This window comes from Loxodonta africana, chromosome 11 (assembly GCF_030014295.1).
Source record: "Loxodonta africana isolate mLoxAfr1 chromosome 11, mLoxAfr1.hap2, whole genome shotgun sequence".
NCBI classification, from domain to species: Eukaryota; Metazoa; Chordata; class Mammalia; order Proboscidea; family Elephantidae; genus Loxodonta; species Loxodonta africana.
This window is the reverse complement of record NC_087352.1, coordinates 15,930,307-15,950,216: the sequence shown is the minus strand read 5'-3', so window position 1 is coordinate 15,950,216 and position 19,910 is coordinate 15,930,307. Positions and strand designations below refer to the sequence as shown.

Here is a 19,910-nt window from a genome sequence, read left to right as displayed (position 1 = left end):
CTATCCGACTTGCTTTCCTGGAGACCCTCTGCTGTGTAGCCACTTGTGCGGGTTGGTGAGCCCACCCCTCTTCCCTCTGCCTTAAAAGATTGGCATCTCCCAAGGCCACACTTGGGCACAGACAGTGCTGCAGAGTGAGTGACATGCAGTGTCACAGTGCAGGAGGCAGAGATCTGGGTTCAAATCCTGCTGTTCTGGTGTGGTGTGGCCTATTCTCAAAGGAGGTGTTCCAGGTGCCCCCACCAATGATATGCTGGTTTCTTGAGGATTCTGTGCCAACCAGGCCTTCTACACTTAACCCCAAGCTGCTCCAGCACCAGGTCCCCCAACACAGTGGCAGTCAGTGCTCCATGGGGACATGCTGGATGCACTGCCTGTCTGAGATACTGGCTCTGCTCTGCCTCCACCAAGGAGACCTCGGGAAAGGCTGGTTGCAAGCCTCAAGACCTCCACAGCCGTGGGCGCTACCGGCGGCCCAAGACCAAAGCTCTGCCTAGCTTCCAGGACCCCAGCCCACGGCCTGCGGGCTAGTGCAGAGCCCAGCTCACTGGATGACACTGGGGATGTCTCTGTTCCTGTTCTGGCCTCGGTCTGCCCATCCGTGTATCGTGGCCACAACCCCAAGTTTCTTCCCTAACTCTATCCCGAGGCTCACCCTGAGACTGTCTTCCCCACTCCCTTCCTAGGCACAGTGGATGCAGCCAGGACAAACAAGACTAACGTCCAGAGTCGAATAGAACCAGAGTACCACGTTTCAGTCTGTCTCTGCTTATTTAGGGCTCACAAAAGGCCCAGTCCCTACCATACTCTTCTTCCTCATCAAAGCTTTTCCCGCAAGGAAGTCTTGAATCTAACCTGCTGTGGCCCTTCCGCGCCAACTTCCCACTGCGCCTTCCGTTCGTGTTTGCCGTGCGCTAGGCCAACTCAAAAACATCCCTCACTCTCGGGGTGGAAGGACTAAGATTCCCTCAGGCTCCACACCCAACGCGTGTGAGGTGACACTGTACCCAGGGGAAGGCTAGCGTTTGCGAGCTGAGCCCGGTTCCTCGAAGAGATAGATAACGGAAGGGGGCGCCCAAGAATCCGGGGTCCAGACGAGAGGAGCTGCTTAGAATGGGAGAGACCTTCGGTGGAGAATTAGGTCTTGTAAAAAACAGGGCTGGGAATCGAACGGAGGGAGCGGATTGGTCACTGGAATTTGGAGGGGGCGGGGATAGGGCGCAGAGACTGGAAGGAGGCGGGGATAGAATGCGGGGATTGGAAAGTGCTAAAACCAGGGGCTTGAACACCCGGCAAAACGCACACGAGACAGAAATCGAGGTTCCCGGTTGTGGGGAGAACTGGGGGTGGGGCAGGAGTTCCAAGGACCCGTGGACAAAGTCGTGCGCTCCGCACTGGAACTGGACATGCAAACGGGAGGTTTGGGGCCGGCACTCTAAATCGGGGTAAGGGGGACCGCCAGGCGGGCTTGGGCCCCGACATCCGGTCGGCGGACCCCTGACTCAGAGTGGTAAGTAGCCTCCTGTGGGGGTTGCAGGCCTGGATCCTGCCTGAGCTGGGCGTCCGAGCCTTTTCATCACCTGTCCTCGACGCTCGCCTCGGCTCCCAGCCTCAGCATCCCCGCTGCGACGCATGCGCAGTAGGGTTCTTCCGTCTCCATCCCCTCCGGTCCCGGCCGGGGGAAGGGACGCTGGGCCACCCCAGGCGGATGAATTTATAGACAGCCCCCCTCCACCCTCGCCTGGGACTGGGAAGCGGAAATGGGATGGACAATGCCAGCATCCGGCAGGTGTTCCTTTGACATGGGGCTAGGCAAAGGTTTTTTTCTCGACACCCCGAAACCCACCCTGGAACGGTTTCCTGCCCCCATCTCCGAATTTTGAGAGTCCTTTATATGGGGGGGGTCCTATATGTTTTTTTTTTATATGGGGGGAGGGGAACCCTGGTTGTGTAGTGGTGAGGAGCTATGGCTGCTAACCAAAATGTTGGCAGTTCAAATCTACCAAGCGCTTCTTGGAAACCGTGTCGGGCAGCTCTACTCTGTCCTGTAGGGTCGCTATGAGCCGGAATGGACTCGACCGCAGTGGTTTTTTTTTTTGTTTGTTTTGTCTCGTGTTGTTTACATGGGCGGTGGAGCGGGGGGGCACTGCTCCCGCGCCTTGCTCTCAGGAGAGCAGCACAAGCTGTTAACGCGAGTTAATCCTCCACTTCTCTCTCCGTTCACAGGTCCCCCCAGCTGACGTCCCCGCCTAACCCCCCACAAACCAGAGTCTCCAGCCAGGAGCCTCAAGACCTCTCAGCACCTGAGGGGCTGCTGGGTGAGCTGGGGTCCTAGATTCCTGGGTCTACGGGAGGAGGAGGAGCCAGGGGCCTGAACTTCTGGGTCAGAGGGTGGAGGGGGCTGGGATCCCTGACTCCTGGGACTGAGGGAGGAGGGGGCCAGGCCCAGACTTCTGGGTCAGAGGGAGGAGGGGCCTGGGAGCACGGACTCCTGGGTTTGAAGGAGGGGAGCCTGGGGTCCTGGACTCCCGGGTCTGAGGAAGGAGGGCGCTGGAGCCCAGGATCTTGGGTTTGAGGGAGGAGGGAACTTGCGTCCCACACTCCTGGGCCTGAACGAGGAAGGAACCCGGGCCTGGTGAATGACCCTGTCCTCCTCCCTGAGCTCCAGCGTGACATGGCTGAAGCACATCAGGCCGTGGGCTTCCGACTATCGCTGACCTCGGACGGGGCGGAAATGGATCTCAGTGCGCCGATGTTGCAGGAGATCTACCTCTCCGGACTACGCTCGTGGAAAAGGCGCCTCTCCCGTTTCTGGGTGAGCCTTCCAGGAACCCATTTACCTGCCCCTGGGATCCCCGACCTCATCTCCAGGGAACCCCTATTCACCTCTTGCACCCACTTCCAGTACCCCCACCCACCTCCCCCATCCCACCCACCTCCCCCACCCCACCCCCACAATTTCCAAAACTCAACCCCCCTCCATGGCAGAGCTCTCGCCCTTTCATTTCCAGGATCTAGAACTAGATGCTCCCCGTTCCAGAACTTCTTTGCTCCCCTTGATCTGGTCAAGGTCTTTGGTAACCCACACCCCAATCCCATAGACCCTTCTTTTCCCCTCGTCCTTGCCCCATGGGCCTGAGAACCTCTTCTCCCTCTCCAGTGTGCCCTGTGCCCTCCCTCTAGTTCCCAGATGTCTGGGCCCTGCACTCTGCCATCACCAAAAACCCTGCTGCCCCAGCTCTGGAAATGCCAGCTTCAGCCCCTTGCCCCTCCTTCTGAATGGCCATGCCCAGTGTCAACCCAGAACCCCTGTCTCGCTCTCCCAGGGCCTCCAATTCTAGAACTCTGGTACAATCTTCTAGATTTAGAGTCTCCCTGCTCCCCACGTCCTCCGTATGTGAACAAACTGAGATCTTGAGCCACTGTGAGCTGAGTTTGAATACTGGCTCCACCACTGCCTAGCCATGTGACCTTGGGCAAGTGCCCCACTCTGATCTTCAATTTCCCCACATGGGTGATGATTAAAAAAAAAAAGTTGCTATAGACTCTATCTCATGGCGACAGTGCACACTGGGTTATCGAGGCTCGGTGTATACTGGGTGCTCAAGAAATATTTGAGAATGGCATGGAGTAGGTGCTTGGAGGGGGAGGAAATGATTGAACGGGTGCCCTTCCTCCCTGCAGAACAACTTTCTTACTGGTGTGTACCCTGCCAACCCCCTCAGCTGGCTTTTTCTCTTCGGTGCAATCCAGCTCGCCTGGTTCCTCCAGCTGGATCCTTCCCTTGGACTCATGGAGAAGATAAAAGAGTTGCTGCCAGACTGGTGAGGTCTCCACCTCACCCCATTAACCTCCCCAACCCCCCTCCCTCCTCCCAATAAGTTTCTCTGTCAGTATGGTGGGCCTGGTAAAGAAAAGTAACCTCTGAGGATTTGGGTCAGATCAATAAAGGTAGAGCATCAAAAAAAAGGAGGTGACTTCCTCTCTTCTCTCTGCACTTTTTTCCTTCCCGACTGCCTCTTGCTAAGATATGGTTATCTGCACTGAAAAAGAAGTATGAGCTCTACCTGTCCAGTTATGTGGTCTTAGGCAAGAGACTTCACCACTCTCAGTGTCAGTCTTTTCATCTGTCAAATGGGGCTAAATAATAATTGCTTCTTAGGGTGGTTGGAAGGTTTTTTAGGGTGGTTGGAAGAATTAAACAAAATCATGCATGTGGAATATTTCAGAACAGTACCAGGAGCCCTGGTGACCCAGTGGTTAAGCACCTGGCTGCTAACCAAAAGGTGGTTCAAACCCACCAGCTGCTCTGTGGGAGAAAGGTGTGGCAGTCTGCTTCCGCAAAGATTTACAGCCTTGGGAACCGTACGGGGTAGTTCTACTCTGTCCTATAGGGTTGCTATGAATCAGAATTGACTCGATGGCAAAGGGGGGTTTGGTTTGGTTTTGCAAAGAATTTACTAAACACTTTGTCTGGCCCTACTCCAAAAAGTTCTGGCTCAGTAGGTCTGGGGTGGGGCCTGGGAATTTGCATTCCCACAAGTTCCCAGGTGTTGCTGATGCTGCTGGTCCAGGGGCCACACTTTAAGACCCATGGTCTTACAGTTTTCCTGGGAGGACAAAGTGACCCCTCCTTATCAATTGAAATAATACCCATTGTTGTCAAGTCCATTCCAACTCATGGCAACCACATGTGTTATAGAACTGCTCCATAGGGTTTTCTTGGCTGTGATCTTAATGGAAACGGGTTGCCAGGCTTTTCTTCCACAGTACTGCTGGCTTGGTTTGAACCGCCAATCTTTGGGTTAGTAGTCCAGCACAAACCATTTGTACCACCCAGAGACCTTCAATGGAAACAATGGCTTCCACTTATTAAGCCCCTACCAAGTTCCATGGGAAGTGGTATTAGGAGATGGGGTCCCCACAATCCTGGGAGAGCAGGGGGATCACACCTACTTTACAAATGAGGAAACTTCTCTGGCGGATAGCAGTTCCATAGTAAGATCTGTCTCCATCAACCAAATGACCAGGGCCATGGAGCATTAGGAAATGCTGGGGCCGGAAGGGCTGGCGGGAGGGAGGTTCTGAGGCCAGGAGACCCAGGCCCAGCCTCTCTCTCTCTCTCCCTCCAGGGGTGGGCAGCACCATGGGCTTCGAGGGGCCCTGGCAGCTGCACTGTTCGCCTCCTGTCTGTGGGGAGCCCTGATCTTCACACTTCATGTGGCCCTGAGGCTGCTTCTGTCCTACCACGGCTGGCTCCTTGAGCCCCATGGTGCCATGTCCTCACCCACCAAGACCTGGCTGGTATGTGGGGGCAGAGCCCACTCAAGCCCTCCAGGGATCCACCTCTGTCCTCTCTCTGGATCTCTGTCCCCCCTTCTCTCTGGGTCTCTGTCCCCCCTTCTCTCTGGGTCTCTGTCCCCCCTTCTCTCTGGGTCTCTGGCCCCCCTTCTCTCTGGGTCTCTGGCCCCCCTTCTCTCTGGGTCTCTGGCCCCCTCTCTCTGGGTCTCTGGCCCCCTCTCTCTCTGGGTCTCTGGCCCCTCTCTTTGGATGTCTGTTAACATCTCACCCACGTCCCTGGGTGTGTCTCCTCTCTTTGTGTCTCTCTCACCTCCCCCCAATCTTTCCTTCTCTGTTTGGGTCTCTGTCCCCCACACCTAACCTGGTCTCTGGACCGTTCCCTTTGAGTCTCTGTTCCATTCTCTCTGCGGGTTTCCTCCCCAGTCTTAGGGCCCCGTGCGGGGATCAATGACTCTAGATTTGAGGACCCCAGACCTTTCCCTCCAGGCCCTGGTTCGCATCTTCTCCGGCCGCCACCCAATGCTCTTCAGTTACCAGTGCTCCCTGCCTCGCCAGCCCGTGCCCTCCGTGCAGGAGACCGTGCGCAAGGTGGGCCTGGCACCCGGGGTGGGGGCGGGAGGCAGCAGGGGTGGGCCGGGGCGTGACCTGCTCTTCTCTGCCCTCCCCCTTCAGTACTTGGAGTCCGTCCGGCCGGTCCTCTCTGACGAGGACTTCAACTGGATGGCGGGCCTAGCGCAGGAATTCCTGAGACTGCAAGCGTCGCTACTGCAGTGGTACCTGCAGCTCAAGTCTTGGTGGGCGTCCAATTACGTGAGTCCACGCCTAGGCCTGCTGCCCCGCCCCCCACCAATAAGGCTAAGGTTCTGATCCGGCCTCCTAACGAAGTCTAGTCTATGCCAGCCCAGGACACGCCCACAACCAGGTCCCCCACGCTCCAATATTGCCAGTTCTGTCCCCCCATGACACGCCCACAATTCTGCCCCTGCTCAGGTGCTCCAATATTGTCCCCGCCTTGCTAACCCACAACCCAGGCCCCGCCACCACAACTTGCCCGCCACACGGGCCCCACCCTATGTGACACACACACAACACAGGCCCTGCTGCCACGACATACCCACAGTTTAGCCCCTCCCCGATGACATGCCCACAACCCAGGCCCCCCAATTACATGCCCGTAACCCAGGCTCTGACCCCACAACACGCCCACAATTCAGCCACGCCCACATGCTCCAGTATTCTGAGTCCTGCCCTTATGACAGGGAGGTCTGGTGGCGCAGTGGTTAAAGCACTCAGCTGCCAACTGAAAGGTCAGAGGTTCGAACCCACCAGCCTCTCCCAGGAGAAAGATTTGGCAATCTGTTTTCATGAAGATTTACAGCCTTGGAAACCCTATGGGGCATTTTTACTCTGTCCTATAGGGCCGCTACGAGTCGGAATGGACTCCATCGCTGTGGGTTTGGTTTGGGTTGGCCCTTATGACTTGCGCACAAACCCACGCTCCTATATTCTGAGCCCCGCCCATGTCGCAGCATTCCAAACCCCACCCCCCATCGTCCAATGTTCTGAGCTCCGCCCCCTGACTCTCCAGTGCCCTCATGTTTCTACAGTCTGAGTCCCTCTCTTGGATGCTCCAATATTCTGAGCCCCCTCCGTATTTCAATATCTAAGCCCTCCCGTCATCTGATCCACCCTCCAGGACTCGCCCACATCCATGGCCCTGCCCACCACGTTCTGCAATGTTTTAAACCAGAATCCCAGGACCCGTCAACATTTCGGCCCCTCGTCTGGCTTGTCAAAAAGCCAAGGCCCGCCCCAAATCGTTCTTGCTTGCTTCCGTCTCTGCTGAAGCTGAAGGACACCGTCACCCTTGGGCTTTTATTCTGAGTTCAGTAGCTAGGTCCTTGATGGTGCCTAGGGAAAACAGGCACAGAGAGAGGCAGGGCTTCTCCTAAATCAGGGCTTTTGGGTCTGTCCATATACCCCCTCTTCCGCCTGGACACTGTTTCTCCTGTTATTAACATGCATTCATGTTGCGCTTTTGTTGTAATTGATGAACCAATATTGATACATTAACCAGGGTCCATAGTTGACAATGGGGTTCACTCTTTGTGTTATACAGTCCTGTGTGTTTTGATATGTGCTTAATGTCATGTGTCAGAATGTTGGAGCATGGGGGCAGGGCATGAGTTGTGGGTATATCGTGGGGGTGGGGCTTGGGTTATGGGCAGGACTCAGCGTATTGGAGCATGTGGGGATGTCATACAGTCAGGACCCGGGTTCTGCATTACAGTACGGGCAGTCCCTGGGTTAGGAACGTCCGATTTATGGACAACTGGTACTTAAGAATGGACTGCCATAAAGCCCATTTTTTAAAACTTTGAGGTAAATACATGCAATGGCTCATAATAACAAATGCATGCATGTGCTACTTTGTGATGCTCATGAAAACATTGTGGAGTTTGGTGGTGTTTAAGTGTTTTATATGCATAGAAAGGTAAAATATATACTATATACTAAGACAAACATTTGACTAACTGACACTAGATAAAAACCGTATGTACCTGTTCTGACTTACCTACAAATTGAACTTACAGACAGACTCATTGGTAACCCAGCAGCTGCCTGTATCATGCAGAATAGTTTCACTGCCCTAAAAATGCCCTGTGCTCCACATATTCATTCTTCCCCATCCCCCTGAACCCCTGGCAACCACTGATCTTACTGTCTCTATTGTTGTTGTTAGCTGCCATCGAGTCACCCCTGACTCATGGTAACTCCATGCACAACGGAACAAAGCTCTACCTGGTCCTGCATCACCCCCATGATTCTTTGCCGATCAGACCCTTGTGATCCATAGGGTTTTCGCTGGCTGATTTTCAGTAGATTGCCAGAAATTCCTTCCTAGTCCACTGTAATCCAGAGGCCTTGCCTATAACTTTGTCTTTTCCAGAATGTCATATAGTTGGAACCATACGGTAGGTAGCCTTTCAGACTGGTATATTATTTTTTTAATCTCAGATGGGATCAACTTGCACATTGTGTTCTGTGCCTAGCTTTCTTCATTGTGATAAATAGGTAACAAAACATTTGCCATTTCGACAGTCTTCACATGTACAGTTCAGTGACATTGTGTTCATCATCATGTTGTTCAACAGTACCCTTATCTGATCCAAGATTATACCATCACCCTTAACAGAAGCTCAGTGTCCCCTAGGCATTGAGTCCCTCCCCGCCCCCCACCCCAGCTTTCCTCCTTCAACCGTAATATTGTGTTCCTCATTCTGTACGTCTAGGTGGGTTAAAGAAACCCTGGTGGCATAGTGGTCAAAAGCTACGGCTGCTAACAACAACAACAAAAAAAGGCCAGCAGTTCGAATCCACCAGGCGTTCCTTGGAAACCCTAATGGGGCAGTTCTACTCTGTCCTATAGCATCGCTATGAGTTGGAATCAACTTGACGGCAACGGGTTAGGTGGGTTAAGGGATGATCGGCTGGAAGCAGAAAGGTCGGCGGTTCTAACCCACCCAGTGGCTCCATGGGAAAAAGAGCTGGCCATCTGTTCCAGTAAAGATTACAGCCTGGGAAAATCTATGGGGCAGTTCTACTCTGTTGAAATCGACTCGACAGCAACTCACAATAACAGCAACAACATCTAGATGTTCCTCGTTCTTTTTAGCAGCTGCCGTGTATTCCATAGCATAGGTGTAGCTAGATTTAACTAACCCATCACCTATCCATTCATGAACTTCTAGAATAATAACCAGTTACTGATCATGGCGTCTTTTTTGGGGCTCGCCCCTTGTGCTTCCCGCCTTCCGCCACCAGGAGGAGCCTCCCCACCCTAGCCCTGTCCCAGCCCTGTGTCTCCCCACCCCACCCTCAGGTCAGTGACTGGTGGGAAGAATTCGTGTACCTGCGCTCCCGAAACTCGCTGATGACCAACAGCAACTATTACCTGATGGTGAGAAGCGGGGTAGGGGCTGGGGAAGGGGTGGGGCTCCTCATTAGTGCCCCAGGCCTGGGGTCCAGGGGTCTGGGCAGAACATGGGGTTTATGGTTAGTGATCTGAATCTGGGACTACAGCTTGGGATTCACCGTCCTGCCTTCTGTTGGGGTCAGGGACCAGCCTCACCCCAGACGTTTCCTTGTCTCCTCTGCTGACCCCCAGGACTTCCTATATGTCACGCCCACTCCGCTGCAGGCCGCTCGTGCTGGGAATGCTGTCCACGCTCTGCTTCTGTACCGCCATCGCCTGACCCGCCAGGAGATCCCACCTGTAAGTGGGGGCGCCGTGGTCTGGGGTGGGGCCACGTGGGTCCTGGGAGCCGCTCACTAGCCCACGTCTTCCGCAGACTTTGCTGATGGAGATGCGCCCCCTGTGCTCTGCTCAGTACGAGAAAATATTCAACACCACCCGCGTTCCGGGGGTCCAAAAAGGTGAGAGCCCCTCCCCCCAGCCCTGCTTCCCCATTGATAAAGGCTGAACAATGACTCTGCTACCTGGGTTCAAATCCCAGCTCCATCATTTCCTAGCTGTGTGACCTTGGACAAATTACTACCCTCTCTGAGCCTCAGTTTTCCTTCTTTCTAAAATGGGATAGTTGTTCCTGGATGACACAATTGATGAAGCACTCAGCTACTACCTGAAAGGCAGTTTGAACCCACCCAGAGGTACCTCAGAAGAAAGGTCTGGTGATCTTTTTCTGAAAAATGACCCCTTGAGAACTCTATGGAACACAGTTACACATGGGGTCGCCATGAGTTGGGATCAACTCAACGGCAAATTTTGTTTTTAATTGTTGTAAAAATGTAGTTCACACAACTTTTGCCAATTCAACATTTGTCACTTGTATGATTCAGTGAAACCAATTACATTAATCGTGTTGTGCATCATCACCAACACCCATTGCTATATTTTCCATCCCCATAAACAAAGACTCATAAACATCCTCATAAACAAAGATTTCCTGTTTCCCCTTCCTTCCCGCCCTTGGTAACCACTGTTCGACTCTGATCTCTCTACATTTGCTTATTCTAAGTGTTTCTGCAACTAGTTTTTAAAATGGGATAATAACATACATAGAGTTGTGAGGATTAAATGAATGTTTAGAACATAAACCTGGCACATAAGCCTGTTGCTATGGAGTGGGTTCTGACTCACAGGGACCCTACAGGACAGGGTAGAACTGCCCCATAGGGTTTCCAAGGCTGTAAATCTTTAGGGAAGCAGACTGCCATAGATCTTTCTCCCACAGAGCTGCTGGTGGATTCTAACTGCCGACATTAGCAGCTGAGCACTTAACCACAGCGCCACCAGGGCTTCTTCACATAGGAAGTGCCTAATATATGTTTGTTATTCTTACAATGTATCTGGCCTTCCCGTCTCCACGCTTCTGCCGGTGCCCCCCAGACCACATCCACCACCTCTGTGACAGCCGACACGTGGCTGTCTTCCACCGGGGCCGATTCTTCCGCGTGGGAACCCACTCCGGAAATGGCCTGCTTTCCCCTCGGGCCCTGGAGCAGCAGTTCCAGCGGATCCTGGACGACCCCTCCCCCTCCTGCCCCCATGAGGAACACCTGCCGGCCCTGACCGCAGCGCCCAGGTGAGGGTCAGAGAGCAGGGGCTTCCAGAGACCCCAGCAGGCGTGAGGGGCTGCGGAGGGCAGGTTTGGGGTGAGGCCGGGTCGAGAGCCAGGCTGGGCTCAGGCAGGTCCCCTGGCAGGGACACGTGGGCCCAGCTACGGAGGTCTTTGAAGATGCAGGCTGCGGAGGCCCTGGAGGCAGTGGAAGGGGCTGCTTTCTTTGTGTCGCTGGACTCTGAGCCTGCAGGGCTCACCAAGGAGGACCCAGCAGCTTCACTGGATGCCTATGCTCACGCCCTGCTGGCTGGCCCAGGTCATGACCGGTGAGTCCCCTAGAGACTTGGACCCCACCCAGACCTGGGGCCCCCAGACCTGGTATCAGACCTAGGACCCCAGACCCAAAGACTTGACACCTGGGGACTCCGGGGTCAGGAAAACCACACCTCAGACCTAGGGACCTCTGCCCTGAACAACCCTTTATCTGAGACCCCAGGCCCATAACCCCAGACTCAGGGACCCCAAACAGAAGACAGCCAAACTCTTGACCCCAGACCTGGGACCTCCAGACCCAGAGACACCTAGATCTGGGACCCCAAACTCAGGACCCCAGATGCATGGACCCTAGGTGCAAGAACTCCAGATCTAGGACCCCCAGGCTCAAGGAACTCCTAGACCTGGAACTCTGTAGACTTATAACCCAGGCCGAGGGACCCCAGATATAAGGGCTACCAAACCCCAGACCTGAGACCCCCACCTCCTGAGAACTCCTAGACCTAGACCTCAGATCCATAACCCAGACCCAGGACAAGGAGCTAGTCCAAGTGCGAGGACCACCAAATTCCAGATCTAGGACTGCCCCCCACCCCAGGCCCCAGAGAGCCCTTAGACCTTGGACTCCCAGACCCTGGACCCCTAGACCCAGGACCCCAGACTCAGAACTGCAGACACTGAGTCCCTGGACCTCAGGGCAGGTATTCCCAGGCCCAAGCACCCCAAACCCAGGACCCCAGACCTAGAACCCCCATACATAGAGATCCTCAGATAACTTCCTAAATGCCCACCAGACATCCTCTGTTTTTCTATGCTCCCCAGGGAGTTCCCCTAACTTCCCGGCATCCTCCACAAACCCAAGGCCATCCTTGACCCTTCCTCAGCAAGTTCCCAAATATCCCCAAATCCTAGACACAACTCAGAGACATTCCAGAACCACCTTCTAGAGATCCCCTAGTCCCCCTAGTGAGGCTCATACCAGGACCTGAGCCCCGATTTTCAGACCTTGCCACCCTGAACCTCCCCTCAGGCCCCACAGAGAACACCCCAGGTTCCACCCTCCAGGCCCCCGCTTCTTGGTGACCCCTCTTAACTCTCCCCCACAGCTGGTTTGACAAATCCTTCACCTTAATTGTCTTCTCCAACGGGAAGTTGGGCCTCAGCGTGGAGCACTCATGGGCCGACTGCCCCATCTCAGGACACATGTGGGAGGTAGGGGACCCCACCCCCAGTCCCAAAGACCTTCCTCTCCAGGGCCTTAGGCTCAGAGGAGAAACTGAGGCTCAGAGAGAGAGAGACCAGCCCAGGGTCCTCCAGCAAAGAAGGGGGTCTGGGATGATGACCTTCCTTTGATGATTGGGAAAATGGGGGCTCAGCAAAGGGTAGTGATTTGCCCAGAGTCACCCTTACGACTTCCTTTTTTTTTTTTTTTTAACAATATTTTATTGTGTTTTTGTTAAAAGTTTACAGAGTAGATTAGGTTCCCATTTTTATAATGTCTATAAAAATTGTTCCGTGACATTAGTTACATTTTTCACATTTTGTCAACATTCTCTTTAACTGTGTTTTGGTTGTTCCCTTATCCTGATAACTTTCTATGGGAAGAAATGCAAAGCTGCCAGATTTTTTAAAATTGTGAAAATATATGTAACAAAACATTTGCTATTTTAACCGTTTTTATGTGTACAATTCAGTGACCTTAATTACATTCATTTTGTTGTGTAGCCATTACCACTATCTGTTTCCAAATTTTTTCATTAGCCTTAACAGAGACTTGGAGTCACTGGGTGGCGCAGAAGGTTAAGCATTCAACTACTAGCCAAAAGGTTGATGGTTCAAACCCCCTCCCCCCCGCCCAGATGCCTTGGAAGACAAGCCTGGCTATCTGCTTGCTAGAGGTCCCAGCCTTGACAACCCTATGGAGCAGTTCTACTCTGCACACACAGGGTCACCAGGAGTTGGAACTGACTCGACAGCAGCAAATAACAATGAGATTCAGTCCCGCTAAGCAGTAACCCCTACCTGCCCCTGGTAACCACTAATGAAGTTTGATCTCTAGGCATTTGCCTTTTTTAGATATTTCATGTAAGTGGGAAGTGACAATATTTGTCCCTTTGTGACTTATTTCACTTGATGTTTTCATGGTTCCTCCGTGTCGTAGCATGTATCAGAACTTCATTTCTCTTTAGAGCTGGATACTATTCCATTGTATGTATGGACCACATTTTGTTTGTCCATTCATCTGTTGATGGTCATTTAGGTTTTTTCCACCTTTTGGCTAGTTTGGCAATGAACACTAGTGTACAAGTATCTGTTTGTGTTCCTGCTTACAGATCTTTTGGGTGTATTCCTAGGATTATAGAATAATTCTGCCAGGTCATAGGGTAATTCTGTTTAACTTTTTGAGGAACTACCAAACTGTTTCCACAGCAGCTGCACTGTTTTACATTGCTACCAGCCAGGGGTGGACTAACCACTAAGCAAGTTACGCATGGGCTTAGTTGTGTTTACTCACTAATCTGTAGTGCACAGTTTCACATGGGTTTCACTACAGATTAGTAAGTAAGCACAAGTAAACTCGTGCATACCTTGCTTATTGGGTAATCTGTCCCTTCTACCAGCAATGGAGAGGGTTTCAGTTCCTCCATGTCCTCACCGACACTTGTTGGTTTCCGTTTTTCTGATCATATCCATTCTAGTGGGAGTGAAATGGTATCTCATTGTGGTTTTGATTTGTAATTTTCTGCCAATATATTTTTAAATGGGGATATTAATCCCTTTTCCTAGGGTTTGAGAATTAAGTGGAAATATGAATAGAGTGTGCTGGCCAGGAGCAGGTGGTTGATCAGAGTGAATTTAAAAAATTGAACAACCAGTAAGGCATGGGTACCACTGAATCAGAATGGATGCTGGTGCCCTGGAGGTCCATGCTATGCTGGCTGTACCCCTTCAGTCCCAGGATCATGGGGTGGTCTCTGGGAGGGCTGGTGCAGCCAGGTAATGGGTCTTTATCTACCAGTCAGAAGTACAGGGTCATGGTGATGTTGCTGGCTAAGTAGGTAACAGTTGAATATTAGTCCTGCTGTCAATGACCGTGAACCTGAGAACCCGTCTGTGAACACCAGAGTTTTCTTGTTTCTCAGGGACCGGCCCCCTTCCCCTAAAGGGAGTTATGAAAAGAGGACCCTGGTTAGATGTCCCCTGGTCCAGAGGGAGGAAGGAACTCTGACCACCTCCATTTGTACACAGTTCACTCTGGCCACAGAATGCTTTCAGTTGGGCTACTCAGCAGATGGCCACTGCAAGGGACATCCTGACCCCACACTGCCCCAGCCCCAGCGGCTGTACTGGGATCTTCCAGACAAGGTGAGGCCAGGTCTCTGGGTCTCTCCTCCATGTCTCATAAATCCTAGCCTCGACTTCAAATTCATCCCCATCCCCAATCTTAACCTCAAAATTAGCCCCATTCCTAACACCAACCTCATTCCCAAACCCACACCCACTCCCAACCCAACCCAAACCCAGCCTCAATCCAGCCTCATCCTTAAGCCCAATTCCATCCTTAACCCTAGCCCTAACCCTGTTCTCACCTTCATCCTCATCCTCAACCTCTTTCCCAAATCCGTCTCCATGCCCAATCTCAAACTGAACCCCAGTCCTATCCCAACCCCAACCACAACCCCATTCCCATCCAAATTCATCTCTATCCCAAATCCCATCCCCAACACTATACCTAAATTCAGTCTTATCTGCCACCCAACCTCATCCAACCCCCAGCTGCAACTCAATCTCCATGCCTAACCCTATTCCCAGTCCCACCCCAGCCCCATTTCCAAGATCATATCAATCCCATCTCCAACCCCATTCCCAAACCCACTTCAACTGTAGCCCATTCCTAGTCCCATTCTGATATTCATTGCCATCCCTATCACCATTCACATCTTTAACCCAGTCCTTCTGTTCCATCCCCTTCTTTGTCCCTGCTTCTGAATTCCACCCCAACTCTAACTCCATCCCAGTCTCCACTTCCAGCCCTATTCCCAGCTGTAACCCTACCCTCACCCACAATTCTGTCCTCCCTCCTTCTCCGGTAGATCCATCCATCCATCTCTCTAGCCCTGAGGGGAGCCAAGACTTTGTCTGGGAACATCGACTGCCACATCTTCCCCTTCTCCCACTTTGGCAAAAGCTTCATCAAACGCTGCTATCTCTCTCCAGACAGCTTCATTCAGATGGCCTTGCAGCTGGCCCACTTCCGGGTCAGTGTGGTTCCCCAGTCCCCTCTTCGGACCTCAATTCCCCTGGACCCCCAAGACCTGCCTCTGCAGCTCCCTAACCAACATCCAATGACTTCTCTTGGTGGTTGCCACTTTGGGCTGCCATCTTGCTTCTCTCTCCCAACCACACACTCCTGGGCGGGAGGAGGCTGGAGCTCTAGATGGAGGTGGCTTACATCTATGAAGACTTCCTGAGCCCCGCTGATATATTTCTGTCCTCCTCATCCCCCAGGACAGGGGTCAATTCTGCCAGACTTACGAGTCGGCCATGACTCGCTTGTTCTTGGAAGGTCGGACAGAGACAGTGCGGTCTTGTACGAGGGAGGCTTGCAACTTTGTGAAAGCCATGGAGGATGATGAGAAGACGGTGGGTGCGGGCCTCTCTGGAGGCTTCAGTCATTTCCATTTATTCACTTATACATTTGCAAGGTTTATGGAGCACTTATTGACTGCCAGGCCCATGATGGGCACTAGCAACACCAGGATGAACCTCAAGGAGCTCGCTGCCTTTGAGGGGAGACAGATAGTTCAGTATAGTGTGATATGGACTTTAGTGGAGGAAGCGTAGGGCATGAGAGTCCCTGGATGGGGCAAATGGTTAGTGCATTCAGCTGCTAACAGAAAGATTGGAGGTTTGAGTCCACCTAAAGATGCCTCGGAAGAAAGACCTGGTGATCTACTAAAAATCAGCCATTGAAAATCCCATGGAGCACAGTTCTACTCTGACACACATAGGGTTGCCGTGAGTTGGAATCAACTCGACGGCAACTGGTTTTTATACAGCATGTGGTGGGGGGCACTGAAGAAGGAGTCGTTTCCACAGTGCAGCACTCTTTGATTACTAAGCCTCTACGTGAGCTCCTGGAGCCCTGGTGGCACGGTGGTTAAGTGTTTGGCAGCTAACCAAAAGGTCGGCAGTTCGAATCCACCAGCCACTCCTTGGAAACCCTATGGGGCAGTTCTACTCTGTCCTATGTGGTCCCTGTGAGTCAGAATCGACTCAGACGGCAACAGGTTTAGTTTGGGTTTGGATGTGACCTCTTTTTGCACCATTCCTCATGTCCTCTATAATCTCTCTGCTCAGAACCACCCCCCCTCAGGACCTTAATCCCTCCCCTTCAGGCACCTCTGCTCTTTCTCCCCCTCCCTATGAGGTATTGTGGCTCAGTGGAAGAAGTTTAGGCCTTGGGGTCTGACAGGCCTGGGGACCCACCCCCAATTCTATCTCACTGTGTGGCCCTGAGAAAATTAGCTTCCTTTCTCTGGGCCTCACTTTCCCCTCTGTCCAGTGGGGTCCACATCCCTTGCAGGGATGTTGCATGAGGCTGGGTTAAGGACAGGTGTGAGACAGGCCCCGGCAGCCAACTTCCTGTCTCTCCATGACCTGTGACCTCCTTGCCGACCCCAGGACCCAGAGTGCCTCGCCCTGTTCCGCGTGGCGGTGGACAAGCACCAGGCCCTGCTGAAGGCAGCCATGAGTGGGCAGGGGGTCGACCGGCACCTCTTCGCACTGTACATCGTGTCCCGGTTCCTCCACCTGCAGTCGCCTTTCCTGGCCCAGGTTGGAGTGTGGGAAAGAGTCAGAGAGGGAAGCTAGGAGGCTGGGGAGAAGGGAGGGGCTTCCAGGGAGGCGTTGGCAGAGGAAAGGTTTAAGGAAAAGGGAGCAAGAGAAGGGAAAGGGAAAGGGGCGTGGTCAGGGAAGAAGGGCGCGGTCAGGGAGGAGGGGCGAAAGAGAGCAGATTTAGGAGAAATTACCAGAGGCAGAGGAGGTGGTCAGAAAGGAGGAGCGGTTCCTGATATGGGGCTGAGCCAAATGAGGGCAGGCATGTGGGTTCATCTCTCTTTCATTCACAAGTGCCCTTCTCTTGTCCCTCAGGTTCACTCAGAGCAGTGGCAGCTGGCTACCAGCCAGATCCCTGTTCAGCAAATGCATCTGTTTGACATCCACAATTATCCCGACTATGTTTCCTCTGGGGGTGGATTCGGGCCTGTGAGTGGAGCTGGGGCCCTGGAACCTGAGTCTGAGGAAGGAAGGGGCTGGGGCCCAGACGCCCAGGTTCCAGGGAGGAGGGGTTGGGTGCCCAGACTCCTGGATCTAAGGGAGGAGGTGGCTAGGGGTCTGGACTCCTGGGTCTTGGGATAGAAGAGGGCTGGGGGCCTGGACTCCGGCATTGTAGGGGGGAGGTGGCACAGAAGGCTATATTGTTTCTGTTACTCTTTCCCACTCCAGGCTGATGACCATGGTTATGGTGTTTCTTATATCTTCATGGGGGATAACATGATCACCTTCCACATCTCCAGCAAAAAATCAAGCACAAAAACGGTGAGATAAACTTGGACATAAACTTCCACCCTTCTCTGTCAGACCCAGGAGTCAGGGACACCCTACCCTCTTGTTTATCAGCCCTCAAGAGTCCCTCTCCCAGCTTCTCCTGGACCTGATATGTTTCTTCTTCCAGGACTCCCATCAGCTGGGGCAGCACATTGAGGATGCGTTGTTGGATGTGGCCTCCCTGTTCCAGGCTGGGCAGGGTCTTAGGCGCAGGCGCAGAGTGTTAGAGGGGAAGGACTCAGGGCACAAGTGTGACTCCCTCTCCATCCAGACTCAGAGCTCCAGGGCACCTACAACATCCACCAACTTCTGACCCCTTCTACCAGGGAGCTGGTCTCTCTCAGGAACCAGGGTGAGGATCTACAGCTGGGCTGGTTCAGGACAGGGGCAGCCTGTTTGCAAATCCCACATCTGGGCCAATAAAGATGTGTGAGCTGCATGTGTGATGTTTGCTATTATCTTGGGCTGTGTGGGGGTGGGAAAGGTGAGGATCGAGGTAGGGGAGAAAAGTTGTCATCCACCTCCAGGCCCAAATTCATTACTAGTTATAATCACAAATTCAATCAAAACTCCCGAGTACCTGCCCAGTTCATTCCATTCCCAACTCCAATCACACCAAACCCAACCATCCAAGGCCATTCCCAACCAAACAAATCCATAAGCTCTCATTAGACCAATTCCTGCTGCCCCATCCCCAACCAATCTCTAAATTTAAAGATCCAACACCAAGCCACCCACCCCAACTGACCCTCACCCTAAATGAATCCACTTGGATTCTTATTACTCAACCCCAGCCATTTCAACCTCCACCTCAATGATGGATTCAGCTCTCGTGACTACCCTAACCACTTCCATGATTCCACTCAACTCCGTGATACCGCACCCCACTACACCAAACAACATAACCTCAATTAGAACTCTACACAAAAATCCAACCCCAAACCCCATTTTTGACAAATAGTGACCCCATGTGACAGAGTGGAACTGCCCCATATGGCTTTCTAGTCTGTAATCTTCACTGAAGCAAATTGCCAGGTCTTTCTCCCATGGAATCTCTGGGTGGGTTTGAACTACCAAACTTTCAGTTAGCACCCAAGCATTTAACTGTTGTGCCACCAGGGCTTCTTATCTCCATCATAACCCAAACTCTTACTTAACCCATAGTTAAGAATTGTAAGCACCACACTCCCAACCACACCCCTACTCTACCCTTAATCTACCCCCACTACCATGACAACACCCACCAGCCCAACAGCAGTAATACATACCAACACCAACATGATTTAACCACACCAAAATCCCAATTATCAAACTCACCAATGCTATGATTCCAAAGCTCCATGACTGCAGCTCTCATTACTTTCACTAAATCAAGTGTAGTCACACCAACCCAACAATGAAAATAAAAATCCTAAACACCTCAACCTCCATCATTCCAGCCTTCAGCACCCAGCCCACCAACTGTGTGTTGGTTTTAAAAAATGTCCACAAATACTTTGATACTCCTTCCTCCAAAAGGTGAAGCTTACTTCCCTCCTTTTGTATGTAGGCTGAATTTAGTGACTTTTTTGACTAACAATATGAAAGAAGTGACTAGGTCATAGAAGACATTGTGGCTTCCTTGTTGCTTTCTCTCTGAATCACTTGCTCTGGGGGAAGTCAGCCACCATGTCATGAGGATACTCAAGCAGCCTATGTAGAAGCCCATGTGGCGAAGAACTGAGGCCTCCAGCCAACAGCCATGTGAGGGAGCCATCTTGGAAGCAGATCCCCCAGCCCCAGTCAAGCCGTCAGATGACTGTAACCTGGGTGACATCTTAACTGTAACTTCATGCGGGATCATGATCCAGAACCAACCAACTAAGCCACTCCTAGATTACTGACTCTAGACACTGTGTGATAACGTTTATTGTTTTATGCTGCTAATTTCTGGGGTAGTTTTTTTCACAGCAATAGATAATATAAACTCTAAACAACTCAGATTCAACTCCATATCCCTAACCCCATTCCATTTCCAAATTCCAGTTCCAACTCCATCTTGGTGGCAGAAAGACCCTAAGGAGACACCCAATGATATCCCACCTCCTGGTGTCCACACCTTTGTGGAATCCCCTCTCCTTGAGTGTGGGTGGGACCTATAAGTTG

General features: G+C 52.3%; 1 protein-coding gene across 2 annotated transcripts; it reads left to right on the top strand.

The window, feature by feature from the left end:
• The first annotated feature begins 492 nt into the window (after positions 1-492).
• CPT1C (carnitine palmitoyltransferase 1C) lies at positions 493-18,204 on the top strand. 2 transcript variants are annotated; one of them, XM_064293957.1, is made up of 19 exons: positions 493-2,318; positions 2,669-2,815; positions 3,685-3,824; positions 5,133-5,304; positions 5,788-5,889; positions 5,974-6,111; positions 9,185-9,262; positions 9,470-9,577; positions 9,654-9,738; positions 10,712-10,907; positions 11,027-11,209; positions 12,263-12,368; positions 14,406-14,522; positions 15,251-15,415; positions 15,666-15,800; positions 16,842-16,994; positions 17,310-17,423; positions 17,664-17,756; positions 17,893-18,204. In XM_064293957.1, exons 2-19 carry the CDS (start codon positions 2,675-2,677, stop codon positions 18,076-18,078), a joined length of 2,412 nt encoding a protein of 803 aa, XP_064150027.1. In that variant the 5' UTR covers positions 493-2,318; positions 2,669-2,674; the 3' UTR covers positions 18,079-18,204. The 2 variants fall into 2 exon arrangements, with proteins under 2 accessions (XP_064150027.1, XP_064150028.1); XM_064293958.1 differs by lacking the exon at positions 15,251-15,415.
• The last annotated feature ends 1,706 nt before the right edge of the window (positions 18,205-19,910 follow it).

Bases quoted from the DNA above. Each gene is read 5' to 3' on its own strand.
- CPT1C (XM_064293957.1), top strand. From the start codon at position 2,675: ATGGCTGAAGCACATCAGGCCGTGGGCTTCCGACTATCGCTGACCTCG. The intron at 9,578-9,653 runs GTAAGTGGGGGC...CGTCTTCCGCAG, and splicing joins CCCGCCAGGAGATCCCACCT to ACTTTGCTGATGGAGATGCG. The intron at 16,995-17,309 runs GTTGGAGTGTGG...CTTGTCCCTCAG, and splicing joins AGTCGCCTTTCCTGGCCCAG to GTTCACTCAGAGCAGTGGCA.